This window comes from Ranitomeya imitator, chromosome 6 (genome assembly GCF_032444005.1).
Source record: "Ranitomeya imitator isolate aRanImi1 chromosome 6, aRanImi1.pri, whole genome shotgun sequence".
Taxonomy (NCBI): Eukaryota; Metazoa; Chordata; class Amphibia; order Anura; family Dendrobatidae; genus Ranitomeya; species Ranitomeya imitator.
The window spans coordinates 243,112,213-243,133,289 of record NC_091287.1 but is presented as its reverse complement, the minus strand read 5'-3'; the positions used below and the strand labels follow the sequence as shown (position 1 = coordinate 243,133,289).

The window sequence follows — 21,077 nt, the reverse complement described above, 5'->3', positions numbered from 1 at the left end:
TAATTTCTATGTAGGGTGATTCCTGCACTCTACATTCATTCAATTATACCCACTAGAATATGGTGATCTTATTATGCAGTACATATATGTCATTTTCATTTTGCAGCTAGATTCTGTCAATTGCACTTTATTTATCTCTATGTTCATTTTTTGGTACATATGCTGCATTTAGATGTCGGACTCATCTATTCTTTTGTAATTACAGTCTTAAATATCTGATTATGTCCAACTTTGGTTTATACCATTTATCATTGTGGGTAATCCCCCTATCTTCAGTGATTTAGGCTTACTAATTAGGGAATATTTACGTCTGCTGGCGATGCTAGTTCACAGTTACGTTTAGGCACCTTCATTTATCTATTCCCAATTTCGGAACATCCCTTTTGTATGCACCCCTCGGGGCGCTATTCCTGCACTTACATTAATAATGTGTTGGTCTCCTCTCCACGTCTGCTCTGACATGAGCACAGCTCACGCATGCGCTGTGGTGTTCCTAGCGACGTTGTGGGCTGGACGCGTTGCCATGGGGATGGGCGGAGATGACGCACGTACTCCTACCCATGTCCCATGGCGCACGGCCGCCCCTGCCAGCTGTGAATAGTTACATCATGATGGGTTGTGGGCCGATTCGTCCGAGAGCTTTCTTCTTTCCCTACTTATACCCCAGTCCTTCCTCTTATTAGCCATGCCTCCTGACGAAGCCACGGCGGTGTAACGCGCGTCGAGGCCTTCCCTGCTTACAGCATGTCGGCATTTTACTACCAACATGTCCCAAGGTAATATCGTATTACTATGAGTGATATATACATATGCTTTAGTAGCCTGGGCTATTTTATATGCTCTTGGCTCTGTGAAGAAACCGGAGTTTAACCCTTAGGAATTAACGTTTGATTGACTGATTATTGCCTGGGGTTGCCTCATAGAGATTTCTTACCTTTGGTACCTATAAACTACTGACTCTATAACAATCACAGAGTATATGCCAGTATGTTGCTGCAGCAGGGGTGCACGGATTCTATTGTGTCTTAAGCCAGCATCATTTTCACCATCTTTATGTGCTGGCTGCTTTTTTAACTGTTGCTCTCTATTCACCATTTTTTGCGTTCACATAGTATATGTATTGATGTACATTTGAATTTTCAATAAACGTGTATTGATTATTTGTTGATACCTCTACATCTCTTGGCGTGGATCTTTGGTGAAAATCATTTTACTATTTATTATGGATAACCGTTTTGGTTGACATTTGTCACTAATCCACAGCCTAGTGTTTCATAGGTTTATATGCTGTGACCTAGAGGTAAACCCTCTGCTGGCCGAGAGGGTGTCATTATTTAGGTGATTGTGTTATATACTATGTGGGCTGTGTTATATACTATGCGGGCTGTGTTATATACTATGCGGGCTGTGTTATATACTATGCGGGCTGTGCTATATATTATGCAGGCTGTGTTATATACTATGCGGGCTGTGCTATATACTATGTGGCTGTGTTATATACTATGGGGGTATATTATATTCTATGGGGAGGTTGTGTTATATACTATGGGGATATATTCTATTCTATTGGGGAGGCTATGTTATATACTATGTGGCTGTGTTATATACTATGGGGGAACATTATATTCTATGGGGGAGGCTGTGTTATATACTATGGGGGGCTGCATTATATTCTATGGGGGGGCTACATTATATACTATGGGGAGGTGGGCTGTATTATATTCTATGGGTGGGCTACATTATATTCTATGGGGGCTGTATTATAGTTATATTCTATGAGGGGTGATTGCATCATACTCTATGAGGGGGCTACATTATACTATATGAGGGGAGCTGCATTATATTATATAGGGGGCTTACATTATACTCTGTGGGGTGGCTGCATTATGCTCTATGGGGTGGCTGCATTATACTATATGTGGGCTGCATTATACTGTATTGAGGACTATGGGGAATGTGTTGGGGCTGTGTTATATACTATGCGGGCTGTGCTTTATACTATGCGGGCTGTATTATATATTATGTGGGCTGTGCTATATACTATGCGGGCTGTATTATATACTATGTGGGCTGTGCTATATACTATGTGGGATGTGTTATATACTATGCGGGCTGTGTTATATACTATGTGGGCTGTGCTATATACTATGCAGGCTGTGTTATATGTGGGCTGTGCTTTACACTATGCAAGCCATGTTATATACTATGTGGGCTGTGCTATATACTATGAGGCTGTGCTATATATTATGCAGGCTGTGTTATATACTATGCGGGTTGTGTTATATACTATGGGGGTATATTATATTCTATGGGGAGGCTGTGTTATATACTAGGCGGGCTGTGCTATATACTATGTGGGCTGTGCTTTATACTATGCAGGCCATGTTATATAGTATGCGGGCTGTGCTATATACTATGAGGCTATGCTATATATTATGCAGGCTGTGTTATATACTATGCAGGCTGTGTTATATATTATGGGGTATATTCTATTCTATGGGGGGCTGTGTTATATACTTTCTGGCTGTGTTATATACTCTGGGGGTATATTATATTCTATGGGGGAGGCGAGTTATATACTATGGGGGATATATTCTATTCTATTGGGGAGGCTGTGATGTATACTATGTGGCTGTGTTATATACTATGGGGGGCTGCATTATATTCTATGGGGGGGCTACATTATACCACCTGAAGAAGACGGTGTTTACCGTCGAAACGCGTTGTGGTAAACTAAATATGTTGTCTGAGTTTCCTTCAGCGCTCCTGGGACTGATTTCTGTTTGACACACATTATATACTATGGGGAGGTGGGCTGTATTATATTCTATGGGTGGGCTACATTATATTCTATCGGGGTCTGTATTAGATTTTATGAGAATTGCATCATACTCTAATGGGGCTACATTATATTCTATGCGGATTTGGGCTGTATTATATTCTATTCTGGGCTACATTATATTCTATGGGGGCTGTATTATAGTTCTATTCTATGAGGGGTGATTGCATCATACTCTATGAGGTGGCTACATTATACTATATGAGGGGGGCTGCATTATTTTATATAGGGGGCTTACATTATACTCTGTGGGGTGGTTGCATTATACTCTGTGGGGTGGCTGCATTACGCTCTGTGGGGTGGCTGCGTTATACTATATGTGGGTTGCATTATACTGTATTGAGGACTATGGGGAATACATTATACTATAGGAAGAACTATAGGGTGCATTATACTATGGGAAGTGAATTGTACTATGAGGATGACTATAGCGGTGCATTATACTATATGGAGCACTATGAGGAGTGTATTATACTACGTGGAGGACTGAGCAGTGTATTTTAATATATAGAGGACTATGAGGAGTGTATTATACTATATGGAGAACTATGGGAAGTGTATAATACTATATGGAGGACTGAGGAGTATATTATACTATATGGAGGACTATGGGGCATATTATATTATATGGAGGACTAAAGGGTGTGCATTTTACAATATGGAGGACTGTGGTGCACATTATACTATGTGGAGGACTATGGGGTGTATTATACTAAACAAGAAAAATGCTGCATATTCATCGAGTGGAGAAATCAAGATTGGATTGTTTATGTCGGAACAAAAATCATTGTTCTCAGCAGCACATCGCCGGTGTAAACTGTAGATATGCTGCTGATAACATAATACTGTATGGTGATCTATTAATGATCATTCTGTCCCCATTATTCTCTCTCAGATGGAGGAAAGAGGCCGGGAAACAAGCTCTGAATGATTTCAATATTGTCGATCACACTCATTTAGCAGCCTGAACTCAGCGCATGTAAATATAACCAAAATGCTTCTGTGTGATGTGCAATATGTTAGCATTTGGGGCCCCATTTTAAACTTTGCCTTAAACCACCCTTGCCTGTGAGAAGCCACCCCATCATTTCTGCAACATCATCCCCAGTGGACCCCTTTAAGCAGCGTCGGTCATCCCTGACCGAATACCAAAGGTGGTGTCATGAACATATTTTATTCAAGACAACCCCTTTAAAGACTTTCCCTTTAATTTGGATGCACAGGGCCATGGACCGGGTCGCTGCCACCAGGTCTACCCCTTTGACGACCGCTGGACACGGTACCGAGTATCCCCTAGACCTGTGTTAGGAGTCGAATTCCCTCTGCTGCACAGGGGGAATCTCGATCCGTGTCTGCTGCGGTCTCCCATTCGGTATCGGCCGCAGTGGGCTCTGCTCAGCGGAGACGTCGCTCCCAGCGTCTCGCTGAGGCTGATTCGGTGCATAGGGTCACTACTGCCTTTTCTGGCTTTCCTATGGTACCCTGCACTGATCTGCGGCGAGCGAGCCTCTCTGGGACTAAGTCCTTGTTTACTCACACTGAGCATGCCCAGGGCAGGGTCTCCCATTGGAGGTCGAGGGCCACATGTTCGGTCACATGCTCAGGTGCTGCAGTACATTCCATTGGTCCTTCTGGAAGGTCCTGAAAGGGCAAAAACTTCAGTAGCAGCTTCCTGTGCTGCAACTATATAAACTGCGCATGACCGCACGGCCATGCGTTAGTATTGTCTTGTAAATATGTGTGTGTGTTGTGAGTGTAAGTCGCTCTTTAAATAACCCTCCCTATTGAATGTCTGTTCGCGGAAGGTGTATGTTTGCTATCTAGCGCCCGACTAATCCAACAGCACGTAACACACATCTCAGCGTCCAGTTGCTGTGTCCGCCAATACGGCGCCATGCGCTTCCTCTGCGCTTTCCTTACCCAAGCCTGGGTGGTTAGTGGCGTCCGTCAGTGCGGCACCGCACGCACTCTCGTGCCTTATTTACTATTTCAATAGTTTCCTTACACACCCAGTTGCGGTGTTGTGCCAGCAGTGGTCTAATCGGACTTCAATCCTAGTTGGGGTTGTGTTCGCTGACTTATTGCTCGCGCTCTATGTGCGGTACCGCGGTCCTGTGACGCAACAGGATCGCTTCCTTCACGCAGGGTGAAGTTAACCCTTGTATGTATACTTATAGTACCGCCATATAGTCCGTCTTACTTAGCAGCAGGTACTTTCCTGCACGGTGGATCCCGGGTTGCGAACGCACCAATTCCATCTAATAAACTATATATTTGGTGCATTCCGCCAACCCTAACAACCTGGACCCGATACTGAGTATCCCCTAGGCCAAGGCGGGCGCTCCATTTAAACCCCAGACCACACCCTGGGGTGGGATAAGGTGGAAACCTCCCACTCGCTTTATGGTTGTCCAGAAATCCCCAGCACTTAAAAAAGTAAATTGACCCCTATCAACACATAGTGTATCTCTCATCCAGCACTTTGCCAGTGACTTTGTCACAATATACATACAGTATATATTATAGTAAACAATTGTACATACAAATTTAGCAATTGTTCATACTACCGTTAATTGTGTAAAGCATTGTTGGTTAGCTTGATGTTTGTGACTGTGTCAACAGTGGGTGTGCCATTGACTGGGCTTACCCTGGAGGGGCGTGTGTAAGCGACTACCCAGTTTTCACTTAAGCCTCTTATGGTGAGGATAGGTTTGGGCTGTAGGTAGTCCCCAAATGCCACTCCTCGGCAGTCTCTGGGGCTGCAGAAGCTGACCCATGGGTCAAGGCAGGAATGTGGAGCACAGGAGGGCAAAGTCAAAAGTGTAGTCAGGTGGTCTGAGATTGGGGCAGGCAGGTTCAGTATACAAAGGCGAGGTAAGGAGTGGAGAGGTCAGGCAGAACGATTAAACTAGCCAGGTTGGTTTAAGCTCAGGCAAGCTGTGCAGGAAGCAGTTGCCTAATATACCACCGGCTAGCAAGGGATAGGCCAGGGAAGCTAATCACTCCAGGACCTAGTGGCCACAAGTTCCTGCAATGTTCAGCCGCATCTCATTATAGCCTCCAGCAGTAAGGGTACCGTCACACAGTGAAATTTTGATCGCTACAACGGTACGATCCGTGACGCTCCAGCGTCGTAACAATATCGCTCCAGCGTCGTAGACTGCTGTCACACTTTGCAATGTACGACGCTGGAGCGATAATTTCATGACGTATGTGCGATGTAGAAGCCGTTGGTTACTATGCGCACATCGTATACGATATATGTTACACCATGCGATCATGCCGCCACAGCAGGACACTAGACGACGAAAGAAAGTTTCAAACGATCTGCTACGAAGTACGATTCTCAGCGGGGTCCCTGATCGCAGGAGCGTGTCAGACATTGCGATATCGCTCGAACGTCACAGATATATCGCTCGAACGTCACGAATCGTGCCGTCGTAGCGATCAAAATTTCACTGTGTGACGGTACCCTTAGAGACATAGCAGAAGTGGAAATATTGCACAAAGCAGCTCATACACTGGGATGAGCAAAGAGGTGCATGCGGTGAATTGGGCGATGCTTACAACCCTTGCGTGACAGTAAAATTTGCATATGGTATTCATTACAATTTATTATTTCCATTTTGTTGTTATACTAAAAATTGCAAAAAATATAATGTATCATTAGGTAACGATAGCTATAATCGTGCTGATGAACTACAAGAAGCCTACAGAGTGTTTTCCAATAAATATATTGCATTAGCTGAGAGAAAAGCGGTTCTGGCTTAGCTATTGAAATAAGAAGTCAGATGCCCCCTTCAACTAGTACATCGGTCATGTGCTGATGCAAGAAACACTGCCATGTCTTGTGCCATGCATTGAATAGGAAGCGAATAGGCCAAGACTTCTGATGGAGGTGCTACCTAATAATGGGGGCACGTAGCCTAATAAAAATCTTAGTAAATTATACACTGTAACTTACTGTTGAAAGTTTCCTTGTATATTTGTTTCTTAATGTTTAAGAAAACTTTTGGCATCTATAAAGGGAACCTGTCACATCCAGAAATACTATTTTTCTTCACAAATAGGGAAAATCGCAGGTAACTAGAATTGAAATCCTGTGTAGCCGGTATATTGGAACAGTGGAAACAGAGAAAATTAAGAATTATTCTTCCTACAGCCACTCACTTCCAGTTATTGTGGAGCTGCAGGGATCACATGCAGTTATTACTCTCTACATAGTGAGCGCGCCTAGAATAACTCGCCAAAACATTGGTTGACAGCCTGCTTTTTTAGTTTGCTGAGCAGGCTGTCAAAGTGTAGGGAAATGATAACATGATGCTGTAAGGCTATGTGCACACGTTGCAGATTTGGGTGCAGAATTTTCTGCACAAAATCTGCATCTCTTGGCAGAAAACGCAGGTGCAGATTTGATGCGTTTTTCTTGTGGATTTTGTGCGTTTATGTTGCGGATTTGCTGCGGATTTTGTGCGGATATCATGCGTTTTTTACCCCTGCGGATTTCTATAATGGAAGGGTGCAGAAACGCTGCAGATCCACACAAAAGTAGTGACATGCTCCTTCTTTCAATCCGTTGTGTTTTCTATGCGGAATTTTCCACACCATTAGCACAGCATTTTTTTTTCCTATTGATTTACATTGTACTGTAAATCGCTTTGCGGATCTGCAGCGTCTCTGTGCGGATAAAAATCTGCATTGTGTGCACATAGCCTAACTGATCACTGCACCTCCCTAATGAATGCAAGTGAGTGGCTGCAGGAAGAATAAATCTTAATTTTCTCTCTGTGACACTGTTCCAATATGCCAGCTACACATGACATAAAGGGTATTCGCAATTCATTTTAGCTTCACAATTTTAACCCCCTTTCATCCTACTCCCCACCTCATTCCTTTCTTAATAAAAGACCAGATAATCTTGCCACCCTTGAATTGGATTAATAGGCTACAACAGTTTTTTATTAACATTTATTACAAAACAGTTTAAACAACAACCTCCCAGAAGGGATGATCTTCGAAGCCACAAAATGATAAACTGCAGATTTAATAAGCCCACCTTGGCCCCAGGTTGAGTCTTACCCCAGCTCAGAGGCACCTATCACCCAACTTAGCCAATGTACGAAACCATTAACCACGGGTCCGCTTCAATCCCTTCGCCGGCATTATTTAAACACCTGTCCACTTAAATCCACCTGGGAGGTCCAGAACCTCTTGAGATCCCTCCCCAATGATCCGCCATCAACCAACTCCACTAACTTTGAAACACCACATATCCACACCTATAGCTTTCAAATATATTCTGCCCTTCCTCCAAAATTCCCCTTCACCAGACTCCAGTTCCACGTGATGCACCACCACCGCACAGTTCCTTACCATAAAAGGAGACATCACCCTATTCACTTTTATCCTTGTTTTATTCACCCCCTCAATAGACTGAGCTCCCCACCATACTTTCCTGGGAATGATATCCGACCAAATTGTCAGCACTCTAGGGAACATTGCTCAGAGTCTTAACAAATCAAACTTGATATCTTTTATCAGTTCCCTACAAGGACTCTTTCCTAGGTCCCATCCAATACCTTCCAACCCTTTTTCCAACCTTTTAAGGACTGAAGGACCAAAAAAGACTTTGTTTCATCCTTAAGACCCCTTACCTTAAAACCAAAAGCTAGCCTTCCATAAATGTATTCAATTTTGCCACCGACCAACCTGTTTCCCAACAATGCCCCACCAGCAACAATAACATACTCTCTTCTTCTAATTCCCCTCCAAGGGATGCCCTCCAATACTCCCAAATCTTCCAAGACTGGTCGTAGTGTGCCCATGTTTTATCTGATAAAGACCTGGAAAACAAATCCCTTACTGCCCGCAACAAAGGCTCCACTACTCTGCTGGACACACCAGGCCTGTTGTCCCCGCTTGATGGCACCAGATCGCAAAATCGATCCCACTGTGAATGAGAGAGCGCATCAGCAATGGGATTATTCAAGCCCGACCTGACCTTTGCCACTACCCACAAATTAAATGTCAGGCCTAGCAGAACCAAATGCTGTAAAACGTTTACCACTGACAAATTTATCGCCACAGCCACCCCACACAATGAAACCGGATCTTTTTATTTTGATCCCTGTTGCCCCACAATGATAACGCCATAATGATGGGAAATAAGTGAAGTAGTATACGGTTTGCTGTCAAACCCTGGTCAATCCAAAAATGAGGCCATTCTTCTGCTAACCAACTCCCTCAAAAATACAAACCAAATCCGTGTTGTCCTGCAATGCTGACAAAGAAACCCAAGGCTTCCGCGTTCACCACGAATTCAATCCAAATTGACCTGCCATTGTATGATTTCAAAAAGAAAGCCCACACCTTCAGATCATTATGCAATTCTCTCTTGAGCCTGACAAAATGTGAAGGGGATTTTATCCCCACTATCACCAAAGATAAACATCGACAAAAAGCTCTACACATCGGCATATTTCTGCACGCAAGATTTAATTTCCCCAGTAGAGATTGCAATTCTCACAACTTTACCTTCCTTAATCCACTAATTCTCAACACTTCAGCTCTCATATCAACCACTTTTTCTTCTGGCAAGCTACACTCCATCGCTAGGGTATCTCAATCTCAATCCACAAGAAACTTAATGAGGTGTTAGGTCTCGAGTTCCCGCTTCTGCACAGGGGGAATCTCGAGCCGTCTCCGCTGCGGTCCCCCATTCCTATCCAGCCGCAGTGGAGCCTGCTCAGCAGGGACGTCGGTCCCAGCGTCTTGCTCGGTCTCACTCTGTTCAGAGAGTTACTGCTGCTTCTTCAGCTCCTGCCATTAAAGTCAGTGCTGGTCAGCAGCGACTGGACTTCTCTGGGACTAAGTCCTTGTCTGCGCACACTGAGCATGCCCAGGGCAAGATCTCCCGTTCGAGATCGAGGGTCATGTGCTCAGACTCTGCAGCGCATTCTATTGGTCCTCTTGGCAGGTCTTGGAAGGGCAAAGTTTCTGTGGCCACTTCCTGTCCTGCAACTATATAAACTGCGCATGACCGCACGGCCATGCGCTAGTGTACAATTTAATACGTGTGTTTGTTGTGAGTGCAAGTCGTTCATTAACTACCCCTACCCTATTGTATGACTGTTCGCGTATGGTGTATGGCTGCTATCTAGCGCCCGACTAATCACTCAACGTGTCACACACGTGTCAGCGTCTATTGCTGTGTCCGCCAGTGCGGTGCCACGCGCCAGTGTGCGCTTCCTGACCCACGTCTGGGTGCTTAGTGGTACCTGCCAGCACGGCACAGTTCGCACTTCGGTGCTATAATTATATATTTCCTTACACACCCAGTTGCGGTGTAGTGCCAGCAAGGGTCTAATCGGACTACAATCCCTGTTGGGGTTAAGTTCGCTGACCACTTGCTCGCGCTCTATGTGCGGTACCGCGGTCCTGTGACGCAACAGGATCGCTTTCTTCACGCTGGGTGAGGTTTAACCCACGCGTGTATACTTTTGGATACCGCCATATAGTCTGTCATTTCCTAGCAGCAGGTTTCACCTGCACGGTGGACCCCGGACTGCGAACGCATCTATATCATCTCTCTTGGTGCGTTCCGCCAGTCCTAACATGAGGTCACCCAGATTTCTTGGCGAAGCTTTCCATTGTACGCAATAACATGTATTGGTACACAACAGGATGCCTGTGAGTCACAAGGCAGAAATAAAGTCAGGAAAACCCGGTATGGACTTTTATTTTTGAAACGGACTGCAGGAAGGTAGTGGAGCTGGTCTGTCTCTTCCAGGCCGGATCTTATAAGTGGCCTATGGTCACAGAGTCGGGGGAGAGGTAAAAAAAAACCCTGCTGGAAAGGTTTGGGTGTGTCAGTTTGGAGTTTGCAACCTGTGGAGCAGTCGGCTCTGCAAAAGGCTCTGTCTGTGTGAGAAAACACAAAGCCAAGCAGCGCAAACTTCTGGCACCCTGCAGCTTGATACGGTGGTGCAGTTGCCCTCAGCAACCGGACATTTATGAACTGTCTTGTTTCCCGGCTGCGAACCGGAGGATACCTTGTGCTGTACACTGCGTGAGTTTTTGGACAATTAAACGCATTTTGTTGTGAACTTTTCCTGTGGCCACAGTGACCCAAACACGCTGCAATACATATGGATGGAGAATGCATGCAGTGTGAACTAAGGCATACCCCAAAGCTTGCTGTATGTCATTAATTAAGCCTGCAATGTTAGTTCAAACCTGCTGGAAAGATGGAGGAAATACTTAGAGTGACAACAGACCCACATCCCCAAAATTGGCCCCAAGGTCCCCTCATGTTGCAGTTGTTAAGCGTTGGCGATGCCAAGGACCTGGACATGTGGTTGCCAACTGCTCCCTAACAGCAGAACCCATGGACTGTGGGTATGCTTGCCGTATGTCTACGTATGCACAGCCCGTCTGCACTGGCACTACAGGCCCTGCTAGTACCAAACCCCAGCTGTGCAAGGTACTCAATAATGGGCACCAGACGGATGCACTCTTGGACTTGGGGAGTGTGGTGACTCTGGTACATGGGTCCCTGGTTGCTGGGGACAATCCCAATGGATGGAAGGTGGGGGTGGTGTGCATACTTGGGGAGCTCTGAGAGTACCCGACCACAGAGGTTACATTTCCCACCCCTGTGGTAGGAGTGGTAAAGACTCTTCCATATGGGACTGTATTGGGAAGAGACTTACCCCTGTTCTGGTCCCTGTGGAAGACCAGGGTTAACCCTCCCAGGGTAAATGGTATTCTTGGCACAGAACCCGAAGATCCCGAGTCAGGGATACCTGCTATAGGGGTCGCCAACCTAGGGACAGAGTGTAACCCCGATAGGTTTCCCTTATAGGTATTGGCAGGAGAAGTCGTTGAGACCCCACAGATCTCCGAGCTGGAAGTGTTCCCTGGTAAATTCAGGACCGCTCAGCTCCAGGATCCCACTAATAGCCCGTGAACTATTTGCCATGTTTTGTCACCTTGGGCTACCCAAGGAGATCCTTACAGATCAGGGAACTCCTATTATGTCCAAGGTGACCAGGGAGCTATGTAAGCTGCTCCGGATTAAACAGCTACATACAGTAAGTCTGTGTAGCATCCACAAACCGACGGGTTGGTGGAGCGGTTTAATAATACCTTCGAAACCATGCTCAAAAAAGGTGGTCGCCAAGAATGGGAGGGATTGGGACATGTTACTGCCCTATCTAATGTTCGCCATCCGTGAGGTATCACAGGCATCTACTGGGTTCTCCCCAATTGAGCTATTGCAGGCACCTAAGGGGACTTCTGGATGTAGCCAAGGAGACGTGGGAACAGAAGCCCACTTCACATAAAAGTGTCATCGAGTGTCATGTGGCAAGTATGTAGGATCAGATTGCGGCCGTACGGCCCATAGTAAAGGAGCATCTGTTGGATGCCCAGGCCGCTCAGAGCCACATGTATAATAAAAGGGCCACGGTAAAGAAGGGGACGGCGTGTTGGTACTCGTACCCACCAAAGAGAGTAAGCATTGGCCAAGTGGCAGGGGCCATTTGAGATATGAGGGAAGGTAGGCAAAGTGAATTGTAGGGTGCTCCAACCCGGTAAAAGGAAGCCCAAGCAACTGTATTATGCTAACCTGCTTAAAGTGGGGAAGGACCGGGAGTGCTTGGTCATGGAGGCGACTCCAGGCATACCAACGGGTATAGGTGTGAGGTTAAAGTAAATGACGCCCTCACAAAACAGCAGCGACGGGAGGCTTGAGCTTTGGTGCAGCGGAATACGGACATATTCTCAGAGCTGCCGTGGCAGACCTCAGCGATCCAACATGACATTGTCACCGAGCCTCAGGTAAAGGTATGGATGAAACCATACCGGGTACCAGAAGCTCGGAGATAAGCCATAGCGGCTGAAGAGAAGCAAATGCTTTGATTGGGAGTCATCGAGTAGTCCTGAAGTGAGTGGGCTAGCCCCATTGTGCTAATACCTAAACCAGACGGGTCATTACGTTTCTGTAATGACTTCAGGAAGTTAAATGAGGTGTCAAAATTTGACCTTTAACCAATGCCCCGGGTGGACGAGCTAATTGAAAAACTGGGAAAGTACTTCAACACAATCGATCTCACCGATGGGTACTGGAAGGTCCCATTAACAGAATCGGCGAAAGAGAAGACCGTATTTATAACACCAGAGGGTCTCTATCACTATGCCATCTTTCCTTTTGGGTCACATGGGACTCCGGCCGCCTTCCAGAGGCTGATGGACATAGTGTTAGAGCCTCATCGGAAATACGCCTCAGCGTATTTCAATGACATAGTCATCTTTAGTACCAACTGGGATACCCACCTGTCCCAGGTACAAACACAAACAGTGCTGGAGTCTCTCAGAAGCGCGGGGTTAACAGCAAACCCAAAGAAATGCGCAATAGGGCTCATGGAAGCCTGGTACTTACGATACGTGATCGGCAGCGTGGTTATCAAACCCCAAGAAAACAAGATCGAGGCCATCCAAAACTGGCCCAAGCCGTTGAGTACCAAACAGGTGAGGGCGTTTCTTGGCATCACTGGGTACTATAGCCGGTTTATACCCAATTTTGCGGGGAAATCAGCACCCCTAACTGAACTGTTAAAAGGTAAGAAGTCATTTATGGTCCTTTGGAATTCTCAAGCAGAGGAAGCATTCCAGTCCCTGAAGTCGGCGTTTTGTGGACAGCCAGTCCACATCAGCCCCAACTTCAAAGAAACTTCTCGTGAAAACAGATGACTCAGAGGAAGGCCTAGGAGCAGTGCTGTCGCAAGAGGTGAATGGAGATGAGCATCCAGTCAGCTATCTGAGCAGGAAACTGACCCCGGTGGAGAAAAATTATAGTGTAGTGGAGAAGGAGTGCTTAGTGATTAAATGGGCCCTGGAGTCCCTATGCTACTATTTACTTGGGCATCGTCGGGATGAGAAACACAAAAGAGAGGAATACTTGAGTCACTAGATACTTCCTGTCCCTGCAAAACTTTAGTTTCTCAGTGGAACATTGTGTGGGGAAGTCACAGGGAAATGCGGATACCCTATCAAGGGCCCCCTGTATGGTGACAAATGATCAACCCCACAAGTTTGAACAGAGGGGGTATGTGAGGCAGCGACTGGTATGATTTTCGAGGGTCACTATGTGTCGCACAGGATGTGCTCAGAAGCGTTATTAGATCCGCTGGAGTGCCTTGTGGTCACAGCAGGATGCCTGTGAGTCACAAGACAGAATAAAAGTAAACTTGAACCTGGTCAAGTTATTTGACCAAGGAAATTGTTCAGGAAAACTCGGTATGGGCTTTTAGTTTTGAAACGGACTGCAGGAAGGTAGTTTAGCTCCACACCAAGAGGTGAAACCCTCAAATTACCAAGGGTAGCCACAACAAAAGGTCCTGCCATCCTTCCCAAAACCAGCTGTTTTTCTAATTTATCAGAAACCACATCAGGAAATTGCAATGCAGATTTTATATTCTTAGTCGACAAACGAACTTTAGTATCAGCAAAAGGGATTCTGAAACCATCCCTAAAATCATCCCTTAACAAACTGTCAGCTGCCGTATCGAGATATTTATTTAGAAAGTACTCCATCTCGTCCAGACACACCGGCGTCTCCCCTTTTTTCAGCGTTATTACCTCCCCTCTGTCAGCACACAGAGAAACACAGCCCTCTCTGTATTGCCACCGAGTGACCTGACTGTCCCGAACCTCTGGTGCCACCTGGAAATGACTGACTCCATTGCCCTAACCTGGTAGGGGCCATCACCTTCATCAATAAAGCTATGTCTTTATGGTCCCAGCGGATACTGGACTGCACTGCCTTTCTGGTGATGAAATTGCTAATCGTACATCAACCATCCATGACTGCTATGCACCCTATAAGCCTCCTCAATCGCATCCATATAACAAAACAGGCCTGAACATTCTCCGGGGCCTTCTCACTGATCATGCTAGCTAAAATAGCAAATGCCCGCAACCAAGAATGTTCTGGGAATTAAACGATACCTCCTCTTTTCCTCATCCTCCTTCTTAGATTTATATTTCCTCACCCTATCCAAATTAAACAGCTCCAATGGAAGCAAAGAAAATATTTTCACATATTAACCCTCCAAATCTTTTCCCTCAATTCTTGCTTCAGATGCACCCCCAACGGATCCTCAAAACAAACATATACCTCTCCCTTTGCTGCATCAGACAAACATACCAAATCATCCTTTTCTTCTTCCCCACTATTTCCGTAGATTGTCCTGAACCCAATGCCCCCTCGGCCGTCATACTGACACCAGATGTCCCGCCACCTGCCATAATGAATGCTGAAATGCCCACCCCCATACCGGAGGTCCCAAACCCTCTATTTTCCACATGAGACCCACCTAACCCTAAAATTGTCCCCAAATTCCCCAGTCATGCGACGAACGGCCATATCCCTCCCTGAGAGCCCCTAGACCACCATAACATAGCTAAATCTCTCAAACCATGTAAGACTAGCTCCATTCCCCCTCTAACCCCCCCCCCCCCCCCCCCCCAGAAAACACATCCTGACTCCTAATTTCAGGGGAAGCTAACAAAGGGTTGATAGGAATTAAACAAGCTGTCTCACCTAGCTGCCTGGGTGCTGTGATCCCAGCAGCTGGAAATCCGGAATCTTGCTGATGCTGTCTAGAGCCCAATCCGATGCTGTGCCAATGCTGGTTCTGCAGCTCCTGGATCTCTCTGCCTCACAGACAGCTGACTGTGATGGTATGCCGTGCCAGCTGTCTGTGCAGAGACCCTCTGTGCGGCTGCAGGTGTGACGTTGTATGCAGGGCCAGCATCCTGCTGCCTGTATTGGGACGCCCCCCCCCCCCCTGTGCCTACTGCTGTGTTCCCCGCTCTGCCGTCTGAGCAAGCTGCCTGCTGACAGTGTGTTCCCATTATCCCAGGCCCAGTTGCATCTCCCAGGCCAGCCTGGCGCTGACAGTCATCATCCTGCACGGTCGACGTTGTCGCAATGTGGGCAGAGCCGACCGGCTGCTGCTCACAAGGATCTCCATGAGGGGCCGGCTGGTAAGGCCCTTCGTCTTCTCCGAAAGTCTTTGCAGAGCGAGTCCTGTTCCGGTCAGGACATCTGCTGCTCCTGCTCCCAGCACCTCTCACGCAGGCGTGGAATCAAGAAAGGCCAACTCCTTCCCCTGATGCAGGCCCCGCTGGACGGTAGGATTCCTTCCAGACCTTGAACGCCATGCCGCCGTCCTGTGCCCCGCATCGGAGGGTCCTCATAGGGGCTCCTGACATGGCACCGGACCTCGGGGTGACCTCTAGACTAAGACGCACCAGACTCCTGGTTCTCCATGGCCGGTGTCCTTCATAAGGAGTCTGGGAAACTCCTGTCACTGCCCCCTGCAGCAAGCCAACCACAGATGACTGTCCGTGCCATGTGCACTGTAGCATTCCGCAATTGCTGAAGCAGTGCCACAACCTCCATCCTACAGGTACCCTATAAAGCTTCTTAACAGTGGTAAGGTGTACCAAAAATGGCAGCCCCAAAGAAGATGGCTGACCCTTTTATATTACTCCCCCTTCTCCTCACCTCTAACCCCTTCTCCCCATGTCCTGACCCCAACTCCACCTCTGCTCAATCTGTTAACCCTGAGCTTCCCAATGCCCATCCAGCTCACTATATTCCCGCCTTAACCCTGTCATGTCGGCCTCCCTTCATGGCCCGGGACCCAGTACGGCCTGTCTGGATTTGAATGCTATTAACTTATGATTATCCCTATATCTTCAGGTAAAAAGTATTCCTGGATGTGACAGGTTTCCTTTAAACAAATACATTTAAATTACTGACATCTACTAGTTCTAATTACAGTAATTATATATATATATATATATATATATATATATATATATTTTTTTTTTTTTTACCTGTTCCTGGAGGTCCTTGAATGATAGAAAGCTCGCTTGTTAGAGCCATTTTAAGTGCCCTAAATTGAGATTGGTCAAGCTGTAGTTCCTCTTTGGTCGGCCAAGCACTGGAATCAAGGACATTAAATTGCTTTTTGTGTGAAAAAATAGTACGTAATGGATGGAAATGTCTTCCTGATTTATATTTTTTCTTTTTAGAGTTGTCAGGTTTGATTAACTTCTCCAATGTGTAACCAGCAGGTTTCTGAGAGACATATAAAGGTGGGGACATTGCTGCATTACAGAAAACAATGTAATTCTGGAATGGAATTTCACTCACGGCCATTTCCTTCAAACCTTCCAACACATGACGATATGCTTCAAAGTAGGTTGTGGCTTCAATCATGAGAAATTTATCATCTACTGCATATTGTGGCAGCTTCTGCCGACTTTCTTCTGTAAACATCAGGGCTATTACCCCCTTTTTGAGATCGGAAACGTTTTTGTCTGCCACAGTGGCAAAAAGCATATTTTTGAAATTGTCATTAGAAAGGCAAACAAGAGATCCATAGAGAAGACGCTTTGAGATTTCCCAGTCAACATGTTTCAAGTTTTTGGTACTGAAATGAACATCGTGAACTATTCCAGCACGAGTGCATAATGGAGATAAGATCTTGGCATCAAAATAAATTCTAATATCATCCATTTTTGTTTTATTGAGATCCTGTTTCTTCAGTCCAATAAGTCTAGAAATGCCATCTCTTAGAGGACAAATGAAATCTTCTCGCATTAGGCGGAAATGTGTATCTAGGTAAGACCTAGCATCAGGATAAGATCCATCAATGATGTTTAGTCTCATTGAAGGCTTTTGAGACAAACAGATGTCTTCATAGGTTGGATAAATTGATAGTTGTCTAAAGTCACTGTCCATGCTTTCCTTGTTTCCTACAATGTAAATGTAATTGTCTGATTTCAAAGTTCCGTCTGCTTTTTTTTCTTGCAAATGTTGAAGGAACTTATTCAGATTCATCAATTTATTCTTATTTTTTGTAGGTACAATATTCCCAGTATCTTCCATGTCGCGGAATGCATTTTCAACAAGGGTCTTAATTATAGTTAATTGCATGAAAGAACTGGATGGAAAGATACTTGCTAGTTCCGTGGCCAAAGTAATAATATGTTCAAAAAATAAACATTTTCTGTGCTGCTGTGTGATAGCTTTATAGCTCTCCAACATGTGAAAAGGAAGAACTTGCTTCAGGAAATCTGAACCTTGGACTTGACCTAATATATATATTACATTTTGTCGATTTGTTGTGCTTGTGATAATTGTACCTAAGATATTCAGGAAACCTTCAGTTGCTTGTAAATCTATTGTATTTTCATTAAGAAATTCCCTTAGTCCACTTCCTGGAGCAGCCAATTTCATTATGATTTTGGATGGTCCAAATGCGAACAGTTTGGAAATTGCATTAAAATCTATTTTTTCATTTTTGCCAGTTTTACGGCTTGCAGGCATGTCATCTCTGTTCCTTCTATTGTCCCCTGTCTTGGATTTGATGGAGTGCTCCAAAGGACTTGGTACACATTTTGCTTTTGATGCTACAAAGAAAGGGAAACAATAAAAATCCAATTTATTATTGAAGGGTAAAATGTCTACTTCTTTATGCTGCCCTCTTCAAGGGGAACCAAAAAGCAGTCACAGACATTCGGAGTTCAGCAGTTTGTCACTTAGTAATGGTTTCCTGACCTTAATAAAAACATTACTGAGGGCATAGATGGGGTGAATATAATAAAATCTGCTATGCTCACCGGCGATTACCCCTCTGGATTAAGGAAAGCCTGCTGTGGGGTTGTAAAACAGAATGAGAAGTGATGATGTCACTGGAACACTAAAACATGTGATTGGCTGCACCGGTCTGGTGACTAGAGTGAGGTTTCTCTCAGATAATATGACGTTCCAGAAACCTGATTTCTGCATCCAGTTACATGCCTCAGCTCTCCTGGGACAGAATGGTTACATAATCACTTTTGGTGCCAGTGCAAATCATTGGAGCTGCCTGAGCTGTATCCACAGGGGTTAAAGCAGGCAAATACGTGTGTTTTTCTTATCTTCCCATTCATGCCCCAGGAGCTAAAATTTCGCATTATCATAATAAATATGCCCCCTGTGTCTGTCACTACTTTATAAAAGCTGACACTTCTTCACTTGAACTATTAAAGGGAACCTGTCACCCCCAAAATCGTATAAGAGGTTAGCCCACCATCATCAGGGGCTTATCTACAGCATTCTGTAATGCTGTAGATAAGCCCCCGATGTATCCTGAAAGATGAGAAAAAGAGGTTAGATTATACTCACCCAGGGGTGGTCCCGCTGCGGTTCGGGTCCGATGGGCGTCGCGGTCCGGTCCGGAGCCTCTTATCTTGATTCGATGACGTCCTCTTCTTGTCTTCTTGCTGCAGCTCCTGTGCAGGTGTACTTTGTCTGCTTGATGAGGGCAGAGCAAAGTACTGCAGTGCGAAGGCGCCGGGCCTCTCTGACTTTCCCGGCGCCTGCGAACTGCAATACTTTGCTCTGCCCTCAACAGATCAGACAAAGTACACCTGCGCTGGAGCTGTAGAGTGAAGACAAGAAGAGGACGTCATCGTAAGACGATAGGAGGCACCGGATCCGGACCGCGACGCCCATCGGACCCAGGACCGCCGCTGGGTGAGTATAATATAAGCTCTTTTTCTTATCTTTCAGGATACATCGGGGGCTTATCTACAGCATTCCAGAATGCTGTAGTTAAGCCCTTGATGCCGGTGGGCTTACCTCATATACAATTTTGGGGATGACAGAGTCCCTTTAATTAAAAGCATTCAGTGCACATTCTTGTCAACATGTGGAAGCTGCTCTGAAACAACAGTCAATGCTGCCCATATCATTCAAACAAATACGATACGATACGATACACTTTATTGATCCCGTGGGAAATTATGGTATCACAGCAGCACAACTTAAATCATAAAAATCATAAAGGAATTACATAGTTGACATGACAGTGGAGTTGACAGAAGAACATTATACATTATACATTAGAATAGGACATACACAACGAGTGAACTGAAATGTAGAGAAATAAGTAGACATTCACCTTGGTGAAATGTCTTTTGGGACAAATTAAAGTCATTCTTTAGCAAACTAACCCAATGTCAACTACATATTCTCAAACAAATTCTATTTCCTCACTTACATGAGCATGTTCCTTCCATTTTCATCGCTAAGTCTATCTGGAAAATCTTAGCCAATAACACACAGTATTGTCGTGCCCCTCCACTTTGAATATGAAATGAAAACTGTTCCTTATATAAAATTATTTCATTTGACGTCCTTAAGCTATTGTTTCATTTTGAACAGATAGCAAAAACAATTCTTGATACCTTTCATCTCGGTGCTGAAAGATGCAGGCATGCTTCGGCTACCATATCGCACAGGACTTTTGTCACGATTTGATAGCCTCTCCAGTGGGCCATAACGCTGATGCTGGCTTCCATGGCCTGACGGCTGAATTTGTGGATTATCTTTTAGTTTACCACCAGTTGTGTCATTTTGCTGTTTTCTATCTCTATAGGATCCTTGAGCTGCACCTGGAAGATACAATAAGTTAAAATGTGCTACAAGGTCTTAAGAAAAAAAATGCCTTATGAAAAAAACCTGATTAGTGTCCTTCTAGTTCCCTTTTTTCGTGGTCTATGTGGATTTTGACCCAAAGGTATATGACGATATCAGTTAGTAATTGTGATAACCTGTGATATACTTCCTATCCATGACAATAAGGTAATGTGCAAACCATTACACCAAAACTTGGGCCAGTCACATCTGCAAATTACAAAATTCACTAGCCCCTTATGCTTGTCTACATAGCAGACAAATGATTTTAAGCTCTGACGTACTATGTAGATTTTTAAATAGCTTATTACTTATTAGTAGTGAGGCACCTTCTTTGGATTCTAGAGAGATGACATTTTCATTTAAGCACCACTCCAGCCCCGTCTCATACTCACCTGCCGTCGCCTTCATCGTTTTCCGGCGTGTTTCCGGCAAAAAGTGACCTTCCCTCTGCTACAGTGTTTCATGGAGTTGCGCAGAGGTCACTTTTCAATACAAGTCTATGAGAGCCTTGTTCTGCTCTCACTCTGGCTCTCATAGACTTGCATTGAGAGCTTGTGACGATCAGAAGCTGCGCTCACAAAATGGCGCCGTGGCACCAAAGCAGTGCCGAAAAACACCGGAGGCGGGTGATTATAAGACTGGGGGCAGGGGGCTTACATTTAAAGCATCACTCCAGTGCAGGAAGACAAAACACTT

The 21,077-nt window shown here is 45.3% G+C and overlaps 1 protein-coding gene across 1 annotated transcript in view; it reads right to left on the bottom strand.

Annotated features, from left to right (window-relative positions):
- The window catches only part of LOC138643351 (NFX1-type zinc finger-containing protein 1-like), a 341,406-nt gene extending 320,617 nt beyond the window's left edge, over window positions 1-20,789 (bottom strand). The window contains exons 1-3 of the mRNA XM_069732273.1: window positions 20,774-20,789; window positions 20,150-20,356; window positions 16,748-18,328 (exon numbers count right to left, since the gene is read on the bottom strand). Of these exons, the coding sequence (XP_069588374.1) occupies window positions 16,748-18,328; window positions 20,150-20,356; window positions 20,774-20,789 (1,804 nt within the window). The remainder of the gene's footprint in view (window positions 1-16,747; window positions 18,329-20,149; window positions 20,357-20,773) is intronic.
- Between the last annotated feature and the right edge of the window lie 288 nt (window positions 20,790-21,077).